The 23,530-nt window shown below is 38.3% G+C and overlaps 1 protein-coding gene across 1 annotated transcript in view; it reads left to right on the top strand.

Moving 5' to 3' along the window:
* Positions 1-7,192: 7,192 nt before the first annotated feature.
* Positions 7,193-23,530, top strand: part of ctnna1 (catenin (cadherin-associated protein), alpha 1) — a 73,365-nt gene continuing 57,027 nt past the window's right edge. Inside the window, exons 1-6 of the mRNA XM_081611356.1 lie at positions 7,193-7,440; positions 10,820-10,935; positions 11,165-11,360; positions 19,280-19,446; positions 20,948-21,067; positions 21,879-22,148. Of these exons, the coding sequence (XP_081467482.1) occupies positions 10,831-10,935; positions 11,165-11,360; positions 19,280-19,446; positions 20,948-21,067; positions 21,879-22,148 (858 nt within the window). The 5' untranslated portion in view covers positions 7,193-7,440; positions 10,820-10,830. The remainder of the gene's footprint in view (positions 7,441-10,819; positions 10,936-11,164; positions 11,361-19,279; positions 19,447-20,947; positions 21,068-21,878; positions 22,149-23,530) is intronic.

Genomic DNA, 23,530 nt, shown 5'->3' with positions numbered 1-23,530 from the left:
GTGCCAGTCTGCAGTGAACTGGTGCCAGTCTGCAGTGAACTGGTGCCAGTCTGCAGTAAACTGGTGGATGACAGAGACAACGGTATACTGTAGTGAGCAGTTTGAAGCAGAAGTCCCACCATGTGATCCACAGAGTTTTCCCACCTGAGCACAAACCTCATGCACTTTGTTTCCACAGGCACCACAGCAGAATCAAGTGTAACCTGTTAAAAGGGATATGAAGTTATTATTCCTTTGTTATCAATTTTCTACTGCCAAGTCTACAACCGCAGGAAGACAAAGTAGAAGAAACGTAACCTTCTAATCATAACCTTTGATAAATATTCAATGGAGAAATGTGAAGTTAATGAGCTAAGATAGATAGATAGATAGATAGATAGATAGATAGATAGATAGATAGATAGATAGATAGATAGATAGATAGATAGATAGATAGATAGATCACATTTCTCCAATGAAACGTTAATATCTATATCTAAGACGGCGTCTTATCCTCATGTCTTGATCGTAGCAGGAGTTTAACTTCTCAGGACGTGGTGGAGCAGCGGGTGTTTGGCATAACTGTTAAGTTTTGGACTTGTGGCTGCAGGTAATGTCGCTACTTAGCGGGTGGTGAAACTAGCGTAAGTGAGGAGGGTTTAATACCATCATGCATTTTACATAACGTGTGGCAACCCCAGTCTATACTATAAAAATATGATTAAGATTAGAGCCTAAATACGATCTATTTCCAAAACAGAACGGCTACGTAATGTTAGCCAGCTAACAAATTACTATTGCTATCCTAGCATAACAACTAACAGCTAGAAAAAACCAAAACACGTACCTTCGTAGTCAAACTGGTATCATTCAGCGACGAATTTGTCCAGTTTAGATTATGTATAGATAGTGGATGTTAAACGGATGTTGTCTGACGTCATGTGAAAAGGGTCTATAAGGCTCTCTCCGAAGCGCAGGCATTCACAATCAATCTGAACGCGGATCGTTCTCTTTCCTGTTTATTGACCAATAGTAGAAGAGCTGGACATAAAAGGCAGCCCACCTCATTAACATAACGATGCAGCAGAAATACAGCGAGCAAATAAAACTGCAAATAATACAGAAATAAATACAGCAAACGGAAAAACAGCGAGCAGAAAAGGGAGAAGCAAAAAAAAAAAATCAAAGCAAAATATATTTTTTTCTTGACGGAAACTCATGTGTAAGGGGAAATGAAAAAGAAAATAAATATTTATTATTTTATTTATATATTTATTGTTTTATTTATTATTATGTAGAATATATATTTATTCTTTTATTTATATATTTCTACTTTTGTTTTTATATTTATTATTTTATTTATTATTATGTTGGATATATATTTATTCTTTTATTGATATGTTCATTCTTTTATTTATATATGTTGGATATATATTTATTATTTTATTTATATATTTATTCTTTTATTTATTATTATGTCAATTTTGGTCCTCCATACAAAATCTAGATTGAAATGTAATTGAGAAATCAGTGGAAAGATGTAAAAATTTGTCTTCACAGAAACTCACCATTCAATCTGAACGAGCTTGAGCCATTTAGTAAAGCAAGGCCAACATTAACATGCTTTTAGTCTATATTTGTATGAGCTTGTAGAAATGCACAACATACATAAAGTCCAAATAATATAAAAAAGTTAGTACTTACATTGTGGCAAAATGTGGAAAAATACTTTTACAAGACACTATAAACAACTTTGACAAGTCCTGCCATGCAACTTTTTTTTGTTCACTGCGATAATGTAGCTTTTCTTTCACCTCTGAAGGGAAGTCAAAGTGAATGGCCCCCATCAAAGGCTGTTATTAGCCTCACAAGGCTGTTACCTTTGGTCTCCCCCACACTGGCGCTGCTGTGGAAGGAAGAGTGATGCCAATATAACTCAGCAGACTCATATCCTGGTCGCAAGGCTGCGAGGTCCTTCTTAGGCAGGGGGAAGCCGGAGACGACATCACGCAGCTCCATGGACAGCTGTCAGGATGAGTCAGGTGAGTGTGGGCAGACTGAAAGTCGCTGTGTTCCTTATGTCAGGGAACGAAATCTTCCTGCACTGATGCAGCTTCCAATCCAGTCAATGTCAAAGTATGAGTAACCGCTTTGACAGGAAACCATAACACACAGTAGCTCCCATCTGTACAAACAATAGATGACAACGCAGTTGTGAAAGATGCTCAACTGTGGTTAATCGCGAGTATTTTTCCCTTATCAGGATGCGACAGTTCCAGGACCACCATTAGATAAGACGCCGTGCAATCGGAATAGAAATGTGAAGCGTATCTATAGCTTACAATTTTTGCTGTCATCGTAAAATGTAATTCTTGTACTTTTCAATCAAATATGCAAATCCAACGAAGCAGATTCAGAGACGACCTATGTTTCTATTTCCAATTTTCTTGTGCCACACACACTAAGATATTTGCATGTACTCAATTATATATTCAGCGTGTGACAAACATGTGCACCCCCTCATAATGAGGGGGAATTATTTATAGCATGCTGTGCTCTTATCATTTGTCGGGCCCAACAGGTACAAAAAAGATGAAGTTCAAGGACTCCCAAACTTGTCCTCCCAGCAAGCTGTTACTTGGGCAAACATTCATCATTCAAGCACACAATTACACGGCACCTAATCCGTCTTCTCTCCAGAGTATTAATTGGATAAACAAATCTTAGTTGCGCCATGTGTAAAGCAGTCTCCTCTGTTCCTTGCAGAAATAAATCCTGCACACTAAACAGTTTTGATGATGTTGCTCCATCTCCCAGTACTTAACATGCTATTTTAATGTATGACCGTTGATTTTCTTTTCATGTTTTAAGCTCTATGGACCAAGTAGTTCCTCTGCAAATTATTATTGCACAGAGAGAAAAGAAAAACATTCAGGAGTAGCTTTTGAGGAAGATAACTATAGTCTGGGCTCTTCATTAAGAGTTTTTTTTTTTACCATACAACCATAAACGTCATTATAATTTACTTGGGTTTTATGTGATGTATCTACAGGGAGTGTAACACAATTGTGAAATGAAAGGTATATAAAATACTGTTTTCAAAATGTTTAATAAAAAAATAAATAAGTACTGCATGGACATGTATTCCACCCTTTTAATCTGATACCACTAAATAAGATCCACTGCAACCAATTTCTTGTGGATAATCTCGTCTTAATATAAATGTAGTAGTTTGGTAAAGGCGACAGAAATTTACTAGGGAGTGTCAGGGAAAAACAGCATCATAAAGACCACTGCAGGCAAAGTTGTGGAGAAATTAACAATATCTCAAACCCTGAACCTACCATGAATTAGCTATCCACCTAAAATGTCAAAAAAAAAAAAAAAACCAAGAACATTAAAAAGACAAGCAACCAAGAGAGAAAAAAATCTGTTCAAAGCTCCTAAAGACTTGAGACTGGGGTGTAGATTTGCTCAGCAGCAGAACAATGGACCTAAACATACAGCTGATATTAAATAGTTCAGATCACGCAGCAGACCTACATCTATTTTTCGAGACTTGACCATTGATTTTCACATGTGCGCTCCAGTCAATCTGAGCATGACATCTTTTGCACAGAATGAACAAAAACGTAATTCTTTACAAAATATTACTTCAAAGAGGCTCAATACAAATGCATGACTATTTTTGAGAGGTTTATTTATAAAAATGATTTTTAAAAGTATGTATCTTTCCCACTAAGTGTGTCTACTCTGGGTTGGTCTATCAAATTCCAATAAAATACATCAAAGTTTGTGGTGGCAGTGTGACACAATGTGAAGGATTCAAGAGGTGTGCATATTTTTGCAAGGCACTGTGCAAACTGTCACAACTGCAAATAAGCTCTTTATCTCTGCAACTTGTACAGCATTCTAAAAGCATAGAAACTATAAATTGAATTAATAAGTCGAGCTTTCTCATTAAAAGCCATCCTGAAGTCGTCTATGTAACAGAGATGCCATCTGACCCCAACAAACTCTAGTTTGAGACAAACTTTATGTTATCTGCTATGTCTTTTTCCCCCCCACCCAGGTCCAAATATTGTGAAACTAATACATTTGTTTCAGCAGTGCACAGTGAAAGGTGCAAGACAAGCAGTGCTGTGTTACTCTCTGCTCCGTTGTAATCTTTATGTACCTTGACAACAATAATCGGCCGATGCCCAGTTGAAACCACAATGTTGGCAAAAATTGCTCTTCAGAGGCATAAGAGGTGAAAAGTCACGGCGCAGAGACAGTGCAGTTTGTCAATGGAAAGTTTGCCAAAAACAGCAAAGCAGAGGTTTATGCTTGGGTGTGTTTGAGAGAGCCGTGAGCCTGTTTAAATGGGGAAAGTGAAGTTTAAAGAGTGGCCTCCGGCCCCTCCAGATAATCTATTTATGTCAGTCACACTTCATTAGGCCCAAACCAAAAATATTTGACTCTTGAATATGTTTATAACATGCCTCAATGTTATCAGTCGGTGCCGGGACAACAAGATAAAAGTGTATCTCTTGCTTTCAGATCATGACTTCAATGGGTTTTCATGACCTTGAAGCTGTGACAACATTATTTTATTAAGCTTTTTTTGTTCCATTGGTGACATTTCTGATCACTTATGTGGGATACTAGAATGTTTCAATAATCCAATAAAATGTGACAGACTGCTGCATTTGCTTTCAACATGTTCACCCTGTGCTGTATCGGTGCAACGGGATCCGTCTCTGGAGGCTGTTGTTGTTGCTTGAAACCGCTAACCCTTGAACCGACTGACTTAAAAGCTCGCGCAAACAAACACACAAAAGGGGATGATTGAAAAATACTTCTGGTAAAATTCTAAGGCCGAGCAAGGTTAACTCAGCCGTGTCAGAGAGACGGTTTCTTGTCAAAGGAACAGTGGGGAGACGTGCGTGAAATATATTTTTAACGATTACTGTCACATATGGTTTGTATTGATTTCAAAGAGAGTTGCTTTACAAAGTGAAAATTTCTTTGTTTACAAATGTCATATTCTTTCATGATATCTAGGCTGTTACCAACATTTCTAAAAATATTATTTTGTTGTAAGTTAGGACACCCAGCCCTGTGTTGGATTGGCGACCTGACCAGGGTGTACCCCACCTCTCGCCCGTTGACCGCTGGAGATAGGCACCGGCACCTCTTGCGACCCCACTATAGGGATAAACATGTAAGATAAGAGATGGATGGGTTGGGGCCTCTATAAAGAGGACATCTCTTCAGAGTAGACTTCATAAATTCCCTGTACTTTATGCTCAAGGGGCTAATGGCAGAGACACAGCTTACAGTTACAGGAAAACTGTTTATCTGCCGCCATGCTGACGAACCTGAGCATTCACAACAGGTTCTGGTAGCTGTAGTGTGGCAGAGAGCAGGGGTGGAAGGGAAGAGAAAGGTGAGCTGCGCCACACAGAGTGTGACTGACAGCTCTTAGACCCGCCTCCTGGCTCTGAGTGGTTGTTTCTAGTTAGCACTGGAAGCACTGGGAGAAGCCAGATCAGCTCAATATGTCACAGATTACCTGTGTCGTACTGTTGACAGTGAGTTTTAACAAATATGTTAAAAAAGTATGTTTATGAAAGTTACGTAGAACAGCTTTAACAAATAGACAATATTTGTTATTGGTTACCAACTTCAATTTTTCTAGACATCTAGAGTCGATCAATTTAAGCCCAGCACCTTGATGGGTGTAAAAACAAGGATTTAAATGATACTGAATGTAGAAGGGTTGTTGGAGCTAAATGCTAGTTTGAGTATTTCAGAAAGTCCTCATCCAATAGGACTTTCATCTAGAATTATCACTTCTAAATGTCTTGTTGATTTCAGACGTCAAAAGCAATAACTGGCTGAAAAGAAACAGTGGCTCAATCAGCTAGTCTTTGAAATCAAGGTATGTGGAATACCATTTTTGGATGCACAGCACATCAAACTTTCAAGGAGAAAGGTGATGGCAGCACAAGATGTTCTCCCTTGTTACTAATGGTTTGGTCTGACAGTGATGTTATAATGGTGTAGGGAATTTTCTGTACTTCTCTTGGCATCAACTGAGCCCTAAAAGCTTTGGCATGAAATTACCAAAACTATGAAAGTATGAAACATTGAAACCTGCTCCAAGTGCTCCAAGTCCATAAATTTGCTGGTCATTGCTGGCCTTGTCAAAAATGACAAATTGAATTTGTCATTTTGTTACACATAAAATAGATAAAGGGAGATACGTTTGCACACACATAAAAAAAACACACAGTTTGCCTGTGTTCTTGGTGAATTTATGGTCTAAATTCAAGTTTCAAGACTCCCTCAGTACAGCTAGATCTTTTTTGTGTAACCATACTCCCGAGAATCAGAAATAAACACTAAGGCTGGTTTTTCCAATCAGTCAGACTTTCTTGTAACCTTTTAAAGTGGATCTTTGGCCCCATTGTTAAAAGAGCACAATTTTCTGTTAAAAATTGATTGGACCATTTACTGAGGCAATTGCCCCCCCAGTAAAAATGGTCTGGGTATGTGTATGGCTTCCCAGATTGAAGTTCTGACTTCAGAGATCACTATTGTTCCTGACTTGTCCACTTCAGTTCGTTCATACAGGGAGTTCTCAAAATTCTTTCCTCTGCACTTCTATTTTGAGAACTTTCTGATAAAACAAAGGTCAGTATGTTGTCATATTTCTAGCTGCTGGTGCGTTTAAACTGTACATGACAGATAATTAGTTTGTGACTTTGACATAAAAAAGTCCTTAATATATCTTTAGTATCTCCAGTGTTAAATGTACCATGAGTGCCATAGTCCTAGAATATTCCGTGTGGTAATAATAATAAGAGATGGAGAAAGTTATTCCAGCTCTCACGGTTCTTAATGTTTTTTTTTTCATTATGGGAATAAGGCATTTCCTAAGAAAGGATTTCACAACACAATCTGATAACATTCCATAGAACACTATGAACATTTTGAGAGCCTAAAAAAACTCACACTTTCTCATCCATTTCAATTCAATAGAAATGTCATTTAATTTGACATTTCAACTCCCTTTTACATTCCCTTGTAAGATATTAAGCTGCTCGACTTAGTCCTCGCTCGGTTTTATGTAAGCACTAATTAAACCATATATGGCTACGGACAGTGAGGACCACGCCCAGAACACCTCCATGTTCCACGGGCTTGCTGTGGCGTGTGGTCGCCCTCCCTTTCTGCCAGGAAGTTCAGGAACTCGGTCACCGCCCCGGCCTTCCCACTCGGCCCCCGTCGATTCGTCTCCTCCATTGTTGGGCAACAGTCTATCTCATCGAAACGGTCTTGACCGAAACTCCCTACGCGCTGAACGGCTTCTAAACTTTTTCAAACGTTTGTTAACATTTTGTCACATTCAGTCGAGAGGAAGAGGCTTTAACTTGTGTCGACAGGCGAGCGCAACTGACGGAAGCCTTTAAGGTGAGGAAAACTTTTGAGGCGAAGAATTCCATACTTCCCATTCCTCCATTTTGAACTTTTAAACTCCAGTTAAATGTAAGCGATTGTTATCCTAGAATTAACAGCATATCAGCTTCTCTCACTGTGAATTATTAAATTATATCTAAGTACACTCGATTCTGTCTATCAGCTTTTAACTTAAAAAGTTTTTTTCTTAGCAGCAAGGCTGAAGAAAAAAGGCTAAGCTCGGGATTTGTTGTTATTAAGCTAGCGTTAGCAGTAGCTGGGGTATGGAATGCTTGGGTGATGTTAGCAGGTAATAGCGTATGTACGTCAAGCTAAGCTGGCTAAAAATGAAGAAGTACTTCCTGAGGTTTGTTTTACTTCCCCATTGACGTGAACCTGAACAACTGTGTTATTTTCATACTGTAAATGGACCTATATTTAAACGGGGAAAAAAATAAAATGGTAATACTTTTGAGTTGCTTGGGGCAACAGGTGTTACCTGAGTAGCTTAAAGGAACAGCACCTATTACGTTAGCAGCTGAGTTTAGTCGACACACATTCATGCGTGTCGACTAAAATAAAAGTTCGGTGTATTTCGGAAACTGTTTTGTCAATCAACATTTCTGAATTTCCCAACTCATGTTTGTTGGTATGGACCCTGTTTTAGTTTCACTTTTTTCACTTGGGAAGAGTTTACCTTACGAGGTTAAATGCCCCACCCAAGTGGATTGGGTAAACACATTTGAAGTTTAGCTCCTCCTGCGTTTTGGAATCACGAGGAGGAAATAGCCCACGTTAAAAAAAATTACAATTGTAGTTTTTGGGAGGGAGACTGTGCATTAGTTTTGGGGTATACAGGCTTACATCAGTGCCTTTATTCTTTGTCTGTTGTGATGGAAATACAAAATTGGAAGTAATTTTTAACATGTGGTATAATATGTATAAGCTAAAACTGATGTTTATTCAAACTTATCAAGGTGAACAGTGTTGCACTTATAACCAGCTGAAGTGCAAATTTGGGTTAATATTTCATATCAGAGCCTAGGAAATACAATCTTATAGATTGCATTAACATAGTTTTTTTTTTTATCCCACAAAAGGATGTCCAGCAAACAAGACCTAGGTTAGTGTTTCTCAATTCTGGTTCTCGGGGACCACTGCCCTTCTGCCACACACCTGGCCTGAATAAATGGCTGATTAACAGGCTTCTGCAACACTTGATTGGATGCAAGAGCTAAAGCTGTTGCTTGAATCAGGTGTGCTGGAACAGAAATGCATCTAAAATATGCAGGGCAGTGGTCCCTGAGTACCAGGATTGGGAAACACTGGCCTAGAGCTACATCCTGTTCTGTTTGATTCTATAAAAGAACTGAGCTGATTCTTCAAAAAGCATAGAGCCATTCCTTTGAATTTCCACTAAGATCACACTCTGACTCTAGTACAAACAATCGATGCTAGGCGCCAGATCGCTGTTGGGTCTGAAGAATGTCCCCCTTTTGACCAAAAGGGGCAAAAGGAGGGCAGGCTTATTACGAACTGCATTCAATCAAAAATGTTGTGAGCACCATGCTTAAAACTTCCAGGTTTTGTTTCTAGAACTGTAAAATATATAAAAGAAAAACCCTTAACAACACTATGAGAATAAAATGTGAGCTCGGCACTAGAATAGCACCAGGTGATCGTTTCTTACCTTCCTGCAGTTTTGTTTTGAAATCATCAGTCGCAGAGTTTAAGTAGGTCAATGTGCTGCTTACAACTGTGCTCACAGCTCATGTTTTTTTTTTCTTCCTCTGAATCCATAAATATTGTTTCCGACTCAGTTCTTCAACACTGTCGGGTCTCTTAATATCACCAGGCGACGTTTTTAAATCGTACTCTAAAGCCGCACTAACGCCTGCTGGAGCTATGGCAGAAATATATCATCAGTGCTCCCCCATCCACCTACCCTAATAATCTTGCATTGCGTTTTTTGTAATATTGGATCTTTTGTTGACAATCTAGGCTATGAGCTGGTGATGACTTTGTTCTCGCATTACAGTTGACCAACTTTTTAGTTTCACTCCTAGCCTTCGGGGGTTGCTGATTACCCTTGCTTGCCCTGTGTTTGATAGTTAATCAATAGAGTTGCAGTGGGTGTCTGAAAAGAAAAATTGAAATTGGGCCACAGTGTTATTGTGTGCATCCGTTAACTGCCCTCCTCTAAGGGAAGGGTGTTGACTCTATAAAGGACCTTTTTAGTATTTTGGACATTTTCAGATAAACTCATTGAGAGTATTATGAAAAGATGTTCACAATAGGAAGCCAGTGTTTAAAAATCTTTATTTTTAACAGCTCAGCACACATCTAAATTCTGTGACAGACAGAATAGGGTTTTTTTTCCCAAGTCAGACTGGTGTTTAAATGATCAGGAAGATCCAATTATGTTTGCATTTATAATCAATCCAGAGTGTTGCTTGTATTTACTTAGCTTATGTACATTGCTTAAAAAATATTCTGGAGGGGAAAAAAAAATCAATCTAGAAAAATAAAGTGAGTTCCACTGAGACATTTAGCCAGTGTCATGTATAGACTGCATTTTTTATTATTATTATTACCTGGTACAAATTTATTTTTCCTGTTGTTTTGGCTAACAGACATAAATTTGCCAATGTTAATTTGGACTTTAGCATTAGCAATTTTGAGTACAAAGTTAATCAACATGCCACTGCTTTTACTTGTATTTATGCACTTGCATTTCACATTAAACATGAATAATAATGGAATGGCATCGATGATTATTCCCATAAACTGTCTTTTACTCTGTAGCTCTGCTAGGATCAGTGTTGATCTGATGTGTGGCCACTTTTCTCATGTAATCCTCCCATATCTGTTTGCATTCTTGCTGCGAGCCGTTGAAGATCACTTATGCAACCTCTCTGTGTTGTGCGACGTGGGAAAGGGGCGGGGGGGAATCAGCATTTCAAACTGAGATTAAATGCTTCTGTTAAAGTTGCAGCAGGAGGCTGATATAGCTTGACTGTGGAAAGGAAATCTAGCATTTCATCATCAGTGGCTTTACAATACAAGGTTGATGTTGGACAAAACAAAACTGTGCTCTATAGCAGACTTGGTCAACATCATGGGTTAAAAAAAGAGAATTGGAGACAGCATTTACCTTCTGAAAATCAAAAAGAAAATGTTTTATAAGTTTTCTTTTGTCTGGCGAAGACGAGTTTGATATATTTTAAATTATTATTTTTTTTAACTAAGTACTGCTGTCATTGTCTATTTCTCTGACCCTGCTCTTAAATCAGTTTTTTTTTTCCCTTTTTTCATAAATTTTTTTTGTCTTTGTTTTTACACCAAAACTTTTTTTTGTAATGTGTTGAATAATTTTTTTCTTTTTCGCTTATAGAACCAGTCAATATGACGAGCATCAACACACCTAACATCAACTTCAAATGGGACCCAAAGAGCCTGGAGATTCGTACTCTGGCAGTGGAGAGGCTACTGGAGCCCCTTGTTACCCAGGTAATGGAAACTCATATTAAATGTTCTTTAAGTTTATGAAACATCCTTGAAATAAATATTCAATATTAGCTTCTTTGTCAATATTTTCCTCAAATGACAAAAAAAGAATATTGAAATGATTGGATTCTGCCTCCTTTTAAATAAATGCAGCATTACCATAGGCAAGATAATGGATCATATATTCTGTCAAATAAATATGTGATATGCATTTGTTTGTGTTTCTGCAAAGGTCACCACTTTAGTCAATTCGAGCAACAAAGGCCCATCTAACAAGAAGAAGGGGCGCTCTAAGAAGGCTCATGTTCTGGCTGCGTCAGTCGAGTCTGCTACCCAGAACTTCCTGGAAAAGGGAGAAAAGATTGCAAAGGAAAGTCAATTCCTTAAGGATGAACTCACTGCTGCAGTGGAGGATGTCCGCAAGCAAGGTACATTTACAAAAAAAACACATTTAAAAGACGCACGCCACAGTATTTGGTATAAAGTGCCTCCCTAGAAAGGATAAGCGATAAATAAATCATAAGTTGTTTGGATATCGCTTTCCTAAGAGAAGACCTTAAAATAATATTTTGCTATGGTTTTTATTTTTGTCATTGGTTTGCAACTGACCCATATAGGCTTCATTAAGCACACATTGTGTCTTGTAATCTTTAGGTTGATAACATAATTGTACTTTATATTGTCTATTAATGTTGCTGATAAAAAAAAGTGAAGACTTTGGCTTTCAAAATAAATGGAAAGCACAAAATAAAACTGTAATTTACCTTATTTATTATCTCTGGGAAAAATGGCTAAAGGGATTTAGATTTAGCTTTTTTTTAATTTTTATTTTTATTTTCAAACATCCTGTACTATCCTTTTAAAAGAAACATTCACTGAAAAGGTGTTTTGTACACAAAAACTACGTTTCTGGGATGACGGCAAGAAAAAAAAAAAAAACGGCCAACAGTCTGTCTGTCTGTCACTGAATTATTGTAAAGAGTAAAAACCCTTTTAGGGAGAGCTAAATTCTGTTGTTCAACATAATGTCTGCGGTCTATAGTAGTTTAGCAAGTCATGCACAGAAAACGGACAGATTTGATCAAACTGGTAGAGCAAATTGTGGCTCTTCTAACTCGCTGAGGGTGCAGCAGACATGCAATCGCTTGCGGTACAATACCAGTTATTTGGAGTCGAGCTTAGTTAAGGACTCACAACTGACTATTAAAAAAATGATTGGTGTTACCATCAAATCTTGGGATTACTAAATGTTTCAGTATGTATCTTAACACATTTTTGCAAACACTGACAATATTTTCAAACATTACTAAGCCCCATTTTACCCATTTCACACCTAGAGTGTGGTTGGGAGCAGAAGTGTGTGTTTTAATTTTGCATGAGATAAAAGATCAGAAATAATATTTTTTTTTACCTGTCAGTTTTAACAAACGGTGACGATTGTCCTGTCAAAATTGTTTATCCTCACACTTGGAGCCGTTTGCTGTCTGGAGGTGGATTGCAGTAAAGATTTGCCTACCCATCTGCTTTAAAAGTTTCTTCTTTGTTGGATTGAGGAAGAGATCTGACGCTGTTCTGTCCACCGCTGTTTTCTGCTTTTTAATTAAAATGCCTCCCTTTTAGCTGTTGCCACAGAGATCAGAGTAGTGCGAGGCATGAAATGATAAAGGAACATGGTTTCCAGCTGCCTCTGACTGTAGATTTATTTAAATGTTTGTATCCTCCTGTGTGGGTAGGAGTCCACCCACTCGGCTTCTACTTCCAATTTAATTTCGCGTCTCCAGACAGCAGTCGACCATCAGCTCGGCAGCCAGTGAAATGAAGATTCTTCTCGTGACGCTACTTTCCGTCATCTTAGAAGCACACAAGCCAGACTCATTTGTGGTTCTGACCGAACAGCTGAGCCTTTTGAACCGGGGAGCCTCGGCTTGAGGGTGGGCTGTTATTACCATGTGACGTGACATCTGTGTCACACCGTCTTTTCCTCCCAGATCTCCTCTGCTCAGGTTCTGCTCTGTGTTGTTGGGCAGTGGACGACATGTCGCTGAAAGCATGTGCAGCACTCGGTGCCCAGGAATGTTAGTGTAGTTTGGGTGAGCTGTCACTGGGCTGGAATTCACTGCCTGTTGTTTGCTGGTGCCTAGGCCTGGCTGTCAGCTATGCCACGCTGCTCAGTGGAGCGTGTTTAGACTGATAATACGGCCATTGACTAGGGTAACACCACCTTGGATTCAGGAAGCACTTTCCTACCCAGCTGTAGCCCAGCAGCTGTTTAAATCTGGATTATGATTGATAATGGGCGATTGGATGACTATTAAATGTTTCAAAATAGGTGTTGGGGCGTGAGTGGTATTCCCTCGAGCAGTTTGATATTTTACACTATTTTCATTTTATCGTTCATGTTACATCTATGTAAAGCATGCGATGTACACATCTCTCACCGTGGAAGACTGTCTTCACTCAGCTGTTTCTCCCTACATGTGTCCTTGCTCTCTCCCTCTTGCCCTTCCCACCTGTCTCTTTGCTGTCCTTCTGCTTGAGAGGCTTATTGTGTGACTTACATTTTAATCATTTCATCATGCACAGAGTGGGCTGCAGATGAGCGTTGGATAGATGGAAGTTTATTAAAGGAGCACAGATCACTATCTCCCTTCCGAAAATGGCCTCATTGATTTTCCTCCGTGGGGGGGAATAACAGCCTAAGGGGGCCGACTCTGCTTGAGGTCTGTGTTGGCGGTCATTTACACAAACTGTTATGAGTTTGAGGTGTCGGAGTAAAGTGGATGATCTGCATGAGCTGGTAGTTGAAATCTGCTTCCTACATGTTTTAGTTTGATAGAACTCTTTGTATACAGCTTAAAACCCAAGGATGATGCAATAAGGGCTGAAACAATCATATATTGAAATAACTAATTTAGCAATTGATAAATCGTTAATTCTAGCATGCAGACTCTAAGACATGACATTCGCTGAAAGAACAACACCCTCAAAGTTTATATTCTGTGTATAATTTTGGCTTAATATTAGCACCTAGATGAAACACTTTCTTTGTCAGTAAATATTTTCAACTCGGAACTCAAGTGGTGGTTTTAGCTTCACCCAGTTCAAATTCTGTGTAAAAGGAAACAAAAATCATATTAAGCTCATATTGCTATCCAATTATTAATCGGTTAATCCAAAATCAGTTGTCAGGAAATTAGTCCTACACTGTATTAATGCTAATAATAATACAGCCGAGCTTTTCACATGTTGTTGGATGTATTTTTTAGCTGCACCCTCTGCCACAGACGTTCAAGCGTACACTTGGTATTGGTTTGAACACCTTCATTAAAAACTGATTCAGACTTGTCATCAATTTTGCAAAAATTAAGTTCAAACGTCATTTTTTTTATTTTTGTGTTTACTTCTGTTTAATCGTCTGTTGCAATTTTTTGTAGTGTAGCATTTGTCCACCTCAACAAAGTGTTTAGTTGAATGACTTTTACTGTTTTTGACTGCTCTAAAGAGTCTAAAGTGTCTTTGACTGTTACTTTTAGTTTAGGTTTTAGTTGGAGATCATTTTATCGGTAGCAACAGAACATCTATGAACACAAATCCCACATCCATAAAGCATGATGAAACGGCTGTCGGGGAAAAGAAAAGACGGAAGCAGCGGAAACTACACCTGGAAAATACAGTGTGAAGCAGTAATAAAAACACTTATATATTGGTGCAGAGGGACGGCGAAGAAGCTAAAGCAACACCGACTGGATATTAGAAAAACCCAATGATCCACAGAGATGAAATGAAAGGCCCTTTTGATTCCATGTGCACTGCATACAAATGTTGCAGCAGTTGTTTAGTTGGAAAGTTTGCAGACTGGTGGAGAGGCTGTTTGAGCTAAAGCCCCCGGCAGAGCTTTTTAGTACGGCAGGCATCTACTGTAAACGGGAATCAGCACAGCAATGGCGGCGGGCGACACAATGGAATAAAAAGCAGGGTCAACTGGATAAGATGGAAATAATGAGATCCATAGAGATTATGGGAACATATCACCACCTTAGTTGGGCTACAAGCACATATCTGTGTCCCCTGCTCAGAATGGATAATATGATGATGCTTTTAGGCTAATTATTACTTTAAAAAAAAAAAAAAAAACTTATACGGAACATGCTTGTTTAGAACCTTCTGTTGATGCTATTTGATAAAACTAATGTTTTAGGTTTTTTTAAAAACTTTTTTTAGTTTAAAAAAAGTTACGGGAACGATGTTTTGGACTCACAATATCCTCATTTACACCCAGTAATTGTACAGCATCAACCTCCTGGCTAGGAAGACAGTAATAGTGTATACTGACAACCTTTTTGCTTTAGAAAGGCTTAAGAATATTAAAATTAAATTGCATCCAATCCAAATGCTCAAATATCCACATGCTCAAATAAATCAGTGAATTTTGAACTTGATGTACTGTTTTTTTGACGTGTGAGCAAACTGTGCCCAAGTGTTGCCAGGTTGTGGTAACAATCCTCTTTGGTGTGAAATTTACTACTTGAGGAAAAGCTCTCAAAGTTTGCTTTTTTTTCCAGGGACAAGGAGGTGCTTGAGAATGAATTTAGAGGAATCACAAAGGTAGTAGACATTTGAAAAGATTTCCACTTTCTAGGACATGCTGAAACATGCAAGTGGTTTATTTATGTTGAAAGAGGCTGAGACGGATGACACAAAATTATAATGACTGAGCATGGTGTAGTTGATCATTTTTAATTTATTTTCCTCTTGAGGTTTCTACCTCAAATATCGTCTTATATGTAAATGACCATAATTGTGTCAAAATGTTTAAATACTTGCGTTACAATATGGGCCCAAGAACTTTTTTTATCCAGCTTTTAAAAGCTAATTTCTGAGGTTTTCTAGAAAAATGTCTCAAAGTAACTTCTCTGGCCTTGGCAACAGAGCTTTACAATTGACAGGCTGAGATGGAACTTCTTCAGCTTTGGTTAAGGGAATTATGAAATGAAATAAATGGTTGACAGATGTTGCAGGTTCAGACTAATCATGGGTTTACTGGTATTCAGTCTGTTTTGGCCTGCAGGTTTCTTTCTGGCTTGGCAACCTGTAAAACTTGTAGAGTAACAGAAGTACGGTAACTAATTTAAACTTTTACACATTTAATTTTCTTATAGATCACTTAATATTTTCTTTTCTCTCTAAATATAAAGAAGAAAAATGTGAACTGTTGATGAGTTTGAAAATTAGATTCTGAAGTCTTATGTAGAGATTTGCTGATCAGGTTTTTTTCCTGCTGATTCCGATTCTGATCACCCATAAGGGCCGATCACGGCCGATCAGATACTGATCACATAATTTTTATTTTTTTTATCAAAAGCACTATCGGTTACATTATGTGGAAAAAGGAACCATGAGTTCACCTTAATTTAAACAAACACTTGTTTTTAATAACTTTTTCCAAGAAAAAAACAAAACGGGCATTGTGCAAATTGTACTGCTATCAATAATACTATCTTTAACAGACTGATAACATATGAAGGCTCTGAAGAGGCTAAATAATCAAAATAAAACCTCTCAACATTGCCAAAAAATTCAAGTATAAAACTTAACATTCAAAGGCAAATACAGGTTCCATTACAATAAAGAATCCTGAGTTACTGAATGAAAACTTCCTGATAGCATGGCGGCTAGCTGATTACTGCTAGTTCTGAGTGGCTGTTTCTGACTGAGCGGAGTAATTATGCAGAACAGGGAGGAGATCGAATTTTTAATTTTTTTTTTTTAGAGTACGTCTCATGTTAGACAGCAAAAGTTTTAATACATATCTAAAATCGTATTTTTTTAAAGTTAGATGCTGCAGCTGCAGAGGTTTGGTGTGAGAGTCACTACCAGGTGGAGCAGAAGCGGCGCTCCGTCTGTGAAATATTACTACCTGTAGCGCGTAACAGCGGTTCAACAGCGAGAGCAGAACCAGCGTCTTACATCGCAGCTCGAAGACTTAAATAATTTTGCGGGTTATTTGTTTAGCTTTCTGACCGTTATGCTAATCCGGGTGAGAGTTTGTAGCTGTGCGCTGCTTTACCTGCTATCTGATCCTCCATATGTCTTTTTTACTGCAGTGAGCCTCGATGTAGCCAAACTCCGTCAAGTATGGCATTGTTTTTATGCCATATTAGATTCCTTGTGTTGATGCATTTTGACCTGCTTCAATTTTCCGCTGCAACACGCAAACTTCCCCATTCACTCAGTGCGTTATAGTTCCACATCGCTTAGGATTTGTTGCTGCGCGCTTGTGCAGTGTGAAGGAAAGAGGAGATCAGCTGTACAGGCAGGCTGAGAAATGAGAAGCATGTGATTGGTTTGTGTGATCGGCAACAAGAGACCGTGATCGGCGATCACCGATCATACACTTTTTCATGGAAATCGTCCGATTATGATTGGTGGCTGATCGATCGGCACACCTCTAGTCTTATGTGAAGGTTCCTGTAGCACAGCAGTTTTTTTTCTAGATTGTTTTAGAGGTTGTTTTTTTTTTTTAACTGAGTTTCTATTAATTGAGAGCCAGTTGCCTGTCTTTAACATGAATCGGACTGACCTCATTGCTTTCTGCTTTGCTCTCAGCTGGTCATGTAATGTCTGAAGGTTTGATTTTTCCCCCTTTGAAGCCATTACATGTTTCACAATACCCAGTGTCCTTCCTTGGTAATCAGCAACAATATAGACATCATTATTATCTGTCACTTTTATTCGCCACTTAAAAGTTTGTTGCCGTAGCTACACCTCTCCTCACATACCCCCCACCTCCTTTCCTAAAAAAAAAAAAAAAAAAAAAGCACTCATAAGGTCTATAGTCTCACCGTTATTCCACTCAATGCTTCCAGTGAAGCTGTCATCCATGTTTTTATGTCTACTGGCTGACTGCCATTCATGATGCTGATGAGTGTCACCCAGAAAAAGATGTACGAGCTGCAGGAGTCCCGATGTGTTGGTTCAAAGAGAGGTCGCATTTTTAAAAATAAGACCCGTGTGTGACTCAGGACACACTTCTAAACTAGAAAATAAATCACTCTTGCATATTAGTTTTTTTCCCCCTCTTTCCACGTGATTGGGTTGCATGCTCTGCAAAGCCGAAAAGAAGAAAAACAAAATAGTGCTGAGTTTCTTTTTGACATTATTCTAATATGCCGAATGACAACTTACTTTTGACTATCAAAAGTTCAGTCTAGGTTTAATTCAACTACGTTGAAATTATGTATTTAGTTTGTGTATAACACTGCAATATTTAAGTTAAAGGGTAGAAAGACTGTTTCTGAGCCAAAAAATCTAAATTTAAAGATGAGATTTAACTTTCATTTAAATTAAGTAAGCTGATTAAGTTAATAGTAGAACAGCCTAAATTATCATGTAGATTTTACATGTAAGTCCTAGAAAATGAATGCGGTGATATTCACTATAACCTTAAGAAGAAATGTAATATTGCTTTAATTTTCTTGTTATAACTTGAGAGTTTTCCTTCTGATTCAGTACACACATTGACCCAGAAGAATAACTTATCAAGACAATAAAAAAAGATAAGCAGAGAGGAAATGTAACAGAACTTTGTATTTGTCTGCCGTCTACAGCACACTACTCGTGCAAGAAAATTATTCATGTTTTATTTTTGCTGCTTTCTCCGGTCCATCCGAGTCTGTTTAGCATTACAGAAAGAAATAAACAAGATAAATACCTGTCTCTTTTGTCTGTGGAAACTGCCGGTGTTGTTGTAAGGCCTTTTCATAGAATAAGTTTGCCTGTCGCTTTCCCTGAAGTAAAGGACAGATTTACTGTCTTGTTCATGATTTGAGGCTACAGAGGCAATTTGTGTGCCAAGTCAACTGTGCAGTCCCATCCAATGTGAGCCAATGAACAATGCTGGAAAAACCAGACAGAGAGCCATTGTTGTGGTTTTGACCTCCATTTTTTTTTGTGTGTGTGTCTGTGAGCATGTCCATCGGGAAGTAGGAACACTGTGTGATACATGCTGACCCCAGCTGAGCAGGAAAGATGCGTCAGACCACTGCTACTCCTGCACATTCCCGTATTGCTAATAATGACTTTTGACGCAGTAAACATGTTGCGGAGAATGGGCTGTGACTGATTTCAAACATGTATCATCCGTAGGTTATCACTGCTACCAATATTGAGGACAATACAAGTTGTTACACTAATTTCTCTCTGCCTTTTTTTGTAGCAAAATGAATGCCTTTTTATATTCTATTCTGGTAGTCGTTTGAGTTTTTACTGGAATTTAAATAAACACTTCACTCTACACAAAAAAAAAGTGTGAAACTGATATTTTTGTGCTCCTTTTTGTTTCACTCAGGTGAAGCGATGCGGCAGGCCTCTGGGGAATTTGCAGAAGACCCCTGCTCTTCTGTGAAGAGGGGCAATATGGTCCGTGCTGCCCGGGCCCTTCTTTCCGCTGTCACACATCTGTTGGTTCTGGCAGACATGTCGGATGTCTACAAACTTCTGGTGCAACTCAAACTGGTAAGATCATTTTAGATATGGTTCTTTTTTTGACTCGAGTAAAATGTTTAAAACTCACCAGTTTTAGCCAGTAAAGAGTGTCAGTTTTTGAAGTTGCTGTTGATAGTTTGGCAAATGCCACTCGCTCTCCAGTGTCTGGATTGCAGCTTGGTATCTTTTCCGCTGTCGAGCTGTATTGCAGGTTTGTATTGTGTGTTTATTGTGAGCCTGGTTTAGAGGCTCATGCAGCAGGTCTCCTCCTGGTGGTGTTGAAGTGTTCTGACCCCCCAGGAGAGCAAAATGAGGATTATGGTCGCTGGCCGGGGTCCGACACGGTGGTGTAGCGCATGCTGCCACAGAAAAGGACCAAAGCGTCATCTGAATACAGAGGATGGGCATCCTGAGAAGTCTGCAGCCCACATGTACCACCACTGCAGTGTTTCTAAATCCTGATCAAAATGAACCGAGTGTGTGTATGTATGTATGTGTGTGTGTGTATATATATATATATATATATATATATATATTTATACACACACCCCTTTTCTAATAGTTATCTGAAACTGTAAAATGAAATTCTTGTAGCATTTATTTTAGGGCTCTGTAAATAAAATCCAGGCTCTGCTGTGGCAATTTCAATTGAAATTGCTGCTTTTCTTAACCAGTGACTCAACTAATGTGAAAAAAAAAATAAATATCACATCGGTTTCTGAAGAAATATGCGCTGACCTTACCTGTGGTTATGCCAATTCATAAGCGCAACTTCATATTGTAAACAAAATTGGCTTTTCTTGGGGCCAGCAGTCAGATAAAACTTTGTTTGGTTTGTGTAAATGCTGTGAAATCTGCCATTATCTCCATTTCACGCCAAGGCCCTGTCTGCAATAACATGTATATGTAAGAAAAACAAACAAAAAAAAACAATTTCTGATGCACTTCAATAAAGTGTATTCCTGAGATAAAATGATAAACAGTCAAAAAATAAATAAGCGGTTTAATTTTTATGACTTTGCACTACTTAGTATTTTGTCTTGAATTGTGACATTGTTGATGCTGATGTTGTTGGCTCCTCTTGGTGTTTTTGGTTGAACCCTCAAGAACCATGAAGATGCAGAAATCTGGAGTGTTGCTCCCCTGGTGTAAAATAAGTTGCCATAACCTAAAAAGCCAATCCAAACTTGACTTTTCTATGGGTTTTCATACTTCATTCACCACTGGTGTTCTATTGCTCTAATAATACATCATAATTAATGCTTCAACACAGAAAAGTACTACTTGGAATTGCAATAATTTTTACACATTTTGGGGACTTGAGTGTTTTCCTGGTTTAGATTGTAATCCCTGTGTTAAAACTAAAAAGTACCTCGTAGTTTCCATTTGAATATTCTCATTGAAATGCACCTTTGAACAATTGTGGTATTTTGACAGTCAGATTTACATTATTTATGTTTAAGATGTCTTCCATAGTTTCAGTACACCCTGTTGCTGTTTGCAATTTCAGTTTTTTTAAATTTTGTCTCAGGTGGAGGACAATCTGCTGAAAGTGCGGAACGCAGGAACAGAGCAGGAGCTGGGGATCCAGTATAAGGCCTTGAAACCAGAGGTGGACAAGTTGAACATGATGGCTGCCAAGAGACAGCAGGTAATGTAAAGTAGCCAAGAGTTGGAATGAACTGAAAAACCTGGATTTCATTTTATTAGCTTGGCATGTACCTTGATGGTACACCAGACTTGTAACTACACAAGGTTGGGAACTCGCCTATTAAATGCTAATTACAACATACACAAGTTGTACCTTATTAAGTGAAAAGAGGGACGTATTCAGTTTTAATCCTGTTCTTATTACCTGTTCCAGGAAAACTAGTGCAATTTAAATTCACCTCATTTGAATTAATATGATACATTGTGTTGAACATGAATTATTCATCCTAAATATTCTTCAATTCCAAATATATGCTTTTGCAAATGTACAATCCATGTATTTCTAAAGTAACTGCATATGGATCAAAGTCGCATTTTGTAAAAAAAATAGATTTTATGTGAACAATTTGTAATGGAAGGGGAGGCTACATGAAGTAATCGAGCTTAGCTGTGGTTGGTAGTTGAGGGGTGATAACCTAAAAGAGTTCATGCTGGTGGCGAGACCCTCATTTTTAATGTTCAGGCTCTTCCTTTGCTCAGTATTAATCAGGTGCCTTCTTTCCCTACGACTGTGGAATCTCACTAAAATCTGAATAGCAATGCACTAAATTGAAAAGGGACTTTATAATGGCCTGATTATGACTATTGTATTACCAGAGGGAGCAGAAATAAATCTGGGTCATTTAAAACAACTCTTGGTGTCTCCATCAGGGCATGACAGGCCCATTTTAAACTGAAAGTCCATCATCCCTGTAAGCATTCCAGCTTTTGCTTTAACCCCTGTTTCATCCCTTTTCATTTCACCCTCCTAGGAGCTAAAGGACGTTCATCACAAGGACCAAATGGCCGCAGCACGGGGGGTGCTGCAAAGGAATGTCCCTATGCTGTACACGGCATCCTGCGCCTGCCTGCAGCATCCTGACGTGGCAGCCTACAAGGCCAACCGTGACCTGATCTACAAGCAGCTGCAGCAGGCCGTTTCTGGAATCTCCAATGCTGCCCAGGCGACTTCCACAGAAGACTCAGCCCTGGCCCAGCCCGGGGGGGCCGGAGAGCTCGCTTACGCCCTCAACAATTTTGATGTAAGTGAAATGAGTGATTTACACGTCGCATCCTGTTTGCCAAGGAAGTGTGCGCGCACCTGTTCATCAAAACACATCATCCCTACCTTTCTAAATCCACATTTTAAAAATGATTAATATATATATATATAAAGATTAAAAGTTTTAGATTTAGCAATTTAAAGCAGAAACTTCACTGAATCACAAAGTGACCAAAAACCCTAAGGGGTTTGAACTTGAGGTGGAAATTAGGACAGGATGAGCAGACAATGTGGGACATGGCTGTGGGGTAAAGTGAGTCTGCTCTTGAGTCACGGCTGCTTCATTTTTTAATTTGCTTCAGTTTCAAATCAATTGGATTTATACTGCCATGAGTTTCATAAATTAAACTATACTTACAAATGACTAAATAACATAACTTGGCATATACATTAATTAATCCCTTCTCTTCCCCCTGCTTATTCAGGATAAAGTATACAATGTGTGTGGATATAAACTCGATTATGGAAACATTTTTTAAAATTCCTTTTCCAAGATATCCTACATATAAAATCACAGAAACAAATTTAATAGGTGTACAAAACACCCGACCCACTACTCATAATATTGACATGAAACAAAACATCAAGGTAACTGATGGCTTAAAAATAGAGCTAATCAACCCAACGCTGCCTAGGGAGATAAATACAAAGATGATTAGATTTTCTATGGCACTAACCTCTCAGACATGCAATGCATAATATTATTTACAGAAGGTGTGTTCAATTAAACTCCAAAGACATTCTGCAGGCCCACAGTAACGCAGCTCTGTAAAAGTGTGCGTTTTCATCATCATCTTTTGTGCCAGTTTCAATAACTGAGCCAGTACTATTCAAATATTTAGTCATTTGACAAGCAGCATTGTCTGTTGTATTCTGTTGGCATTTTGATGTAGTGCTTTCATATCTGTATGCACTTTATTTATTTGTACAATGAAAACGATTTTTTTTTTGGTGCATGAATGAAGGAAAAACTTGCTCCTCTTATTTTGTAATGCAGCAGAAGTGTAATAGATACAATATTAACACCCTTTGAAAAAAATCTATAGAGTGTTAGCAAACAGAACAAGAAAACATGTTGGTTCATCTCTACATTTCATGCTTCTGTCACAGCTTTGTGGTTGACTTGACATGCTGATGGTAATTTTTAGGCAATTTAGATTTTTCTAAAACATCTGTATTGTAAACAAAAAAAATATTGTTTTAAAATATTATGTCATTTCTCTCATCATTGATCAGTAGACAAGGAGCAGAAAAAGAGTTTATCAAACAACTGGTTGCATCTGCGCTTTCTAACTTCATTTCAAACAATTCACTGATAGTGACAACAGTCAACTTGAACTTTTTCACTCGGTAGCTGCTTCT

This window comes from Poecilia reticulata, chromosome 10 (assembly GCF_904066995.2).
Source record: "Poecilia reticulata chromosome 10, P_reticulata-male-v2, whole genome shotgun sequence".
Classification (NCBI taxonomy): Eukaryota; Metazoa; Chordata; class Actinopteri; order Cyprinodontiformes; family Poeciliidae; genus Poecilia; species Poecilia reticulata.
Note: the sequence above shows the minus strand (reverse complement) of the source record. Positions and strands in the feature narration are given on the sequence as shown.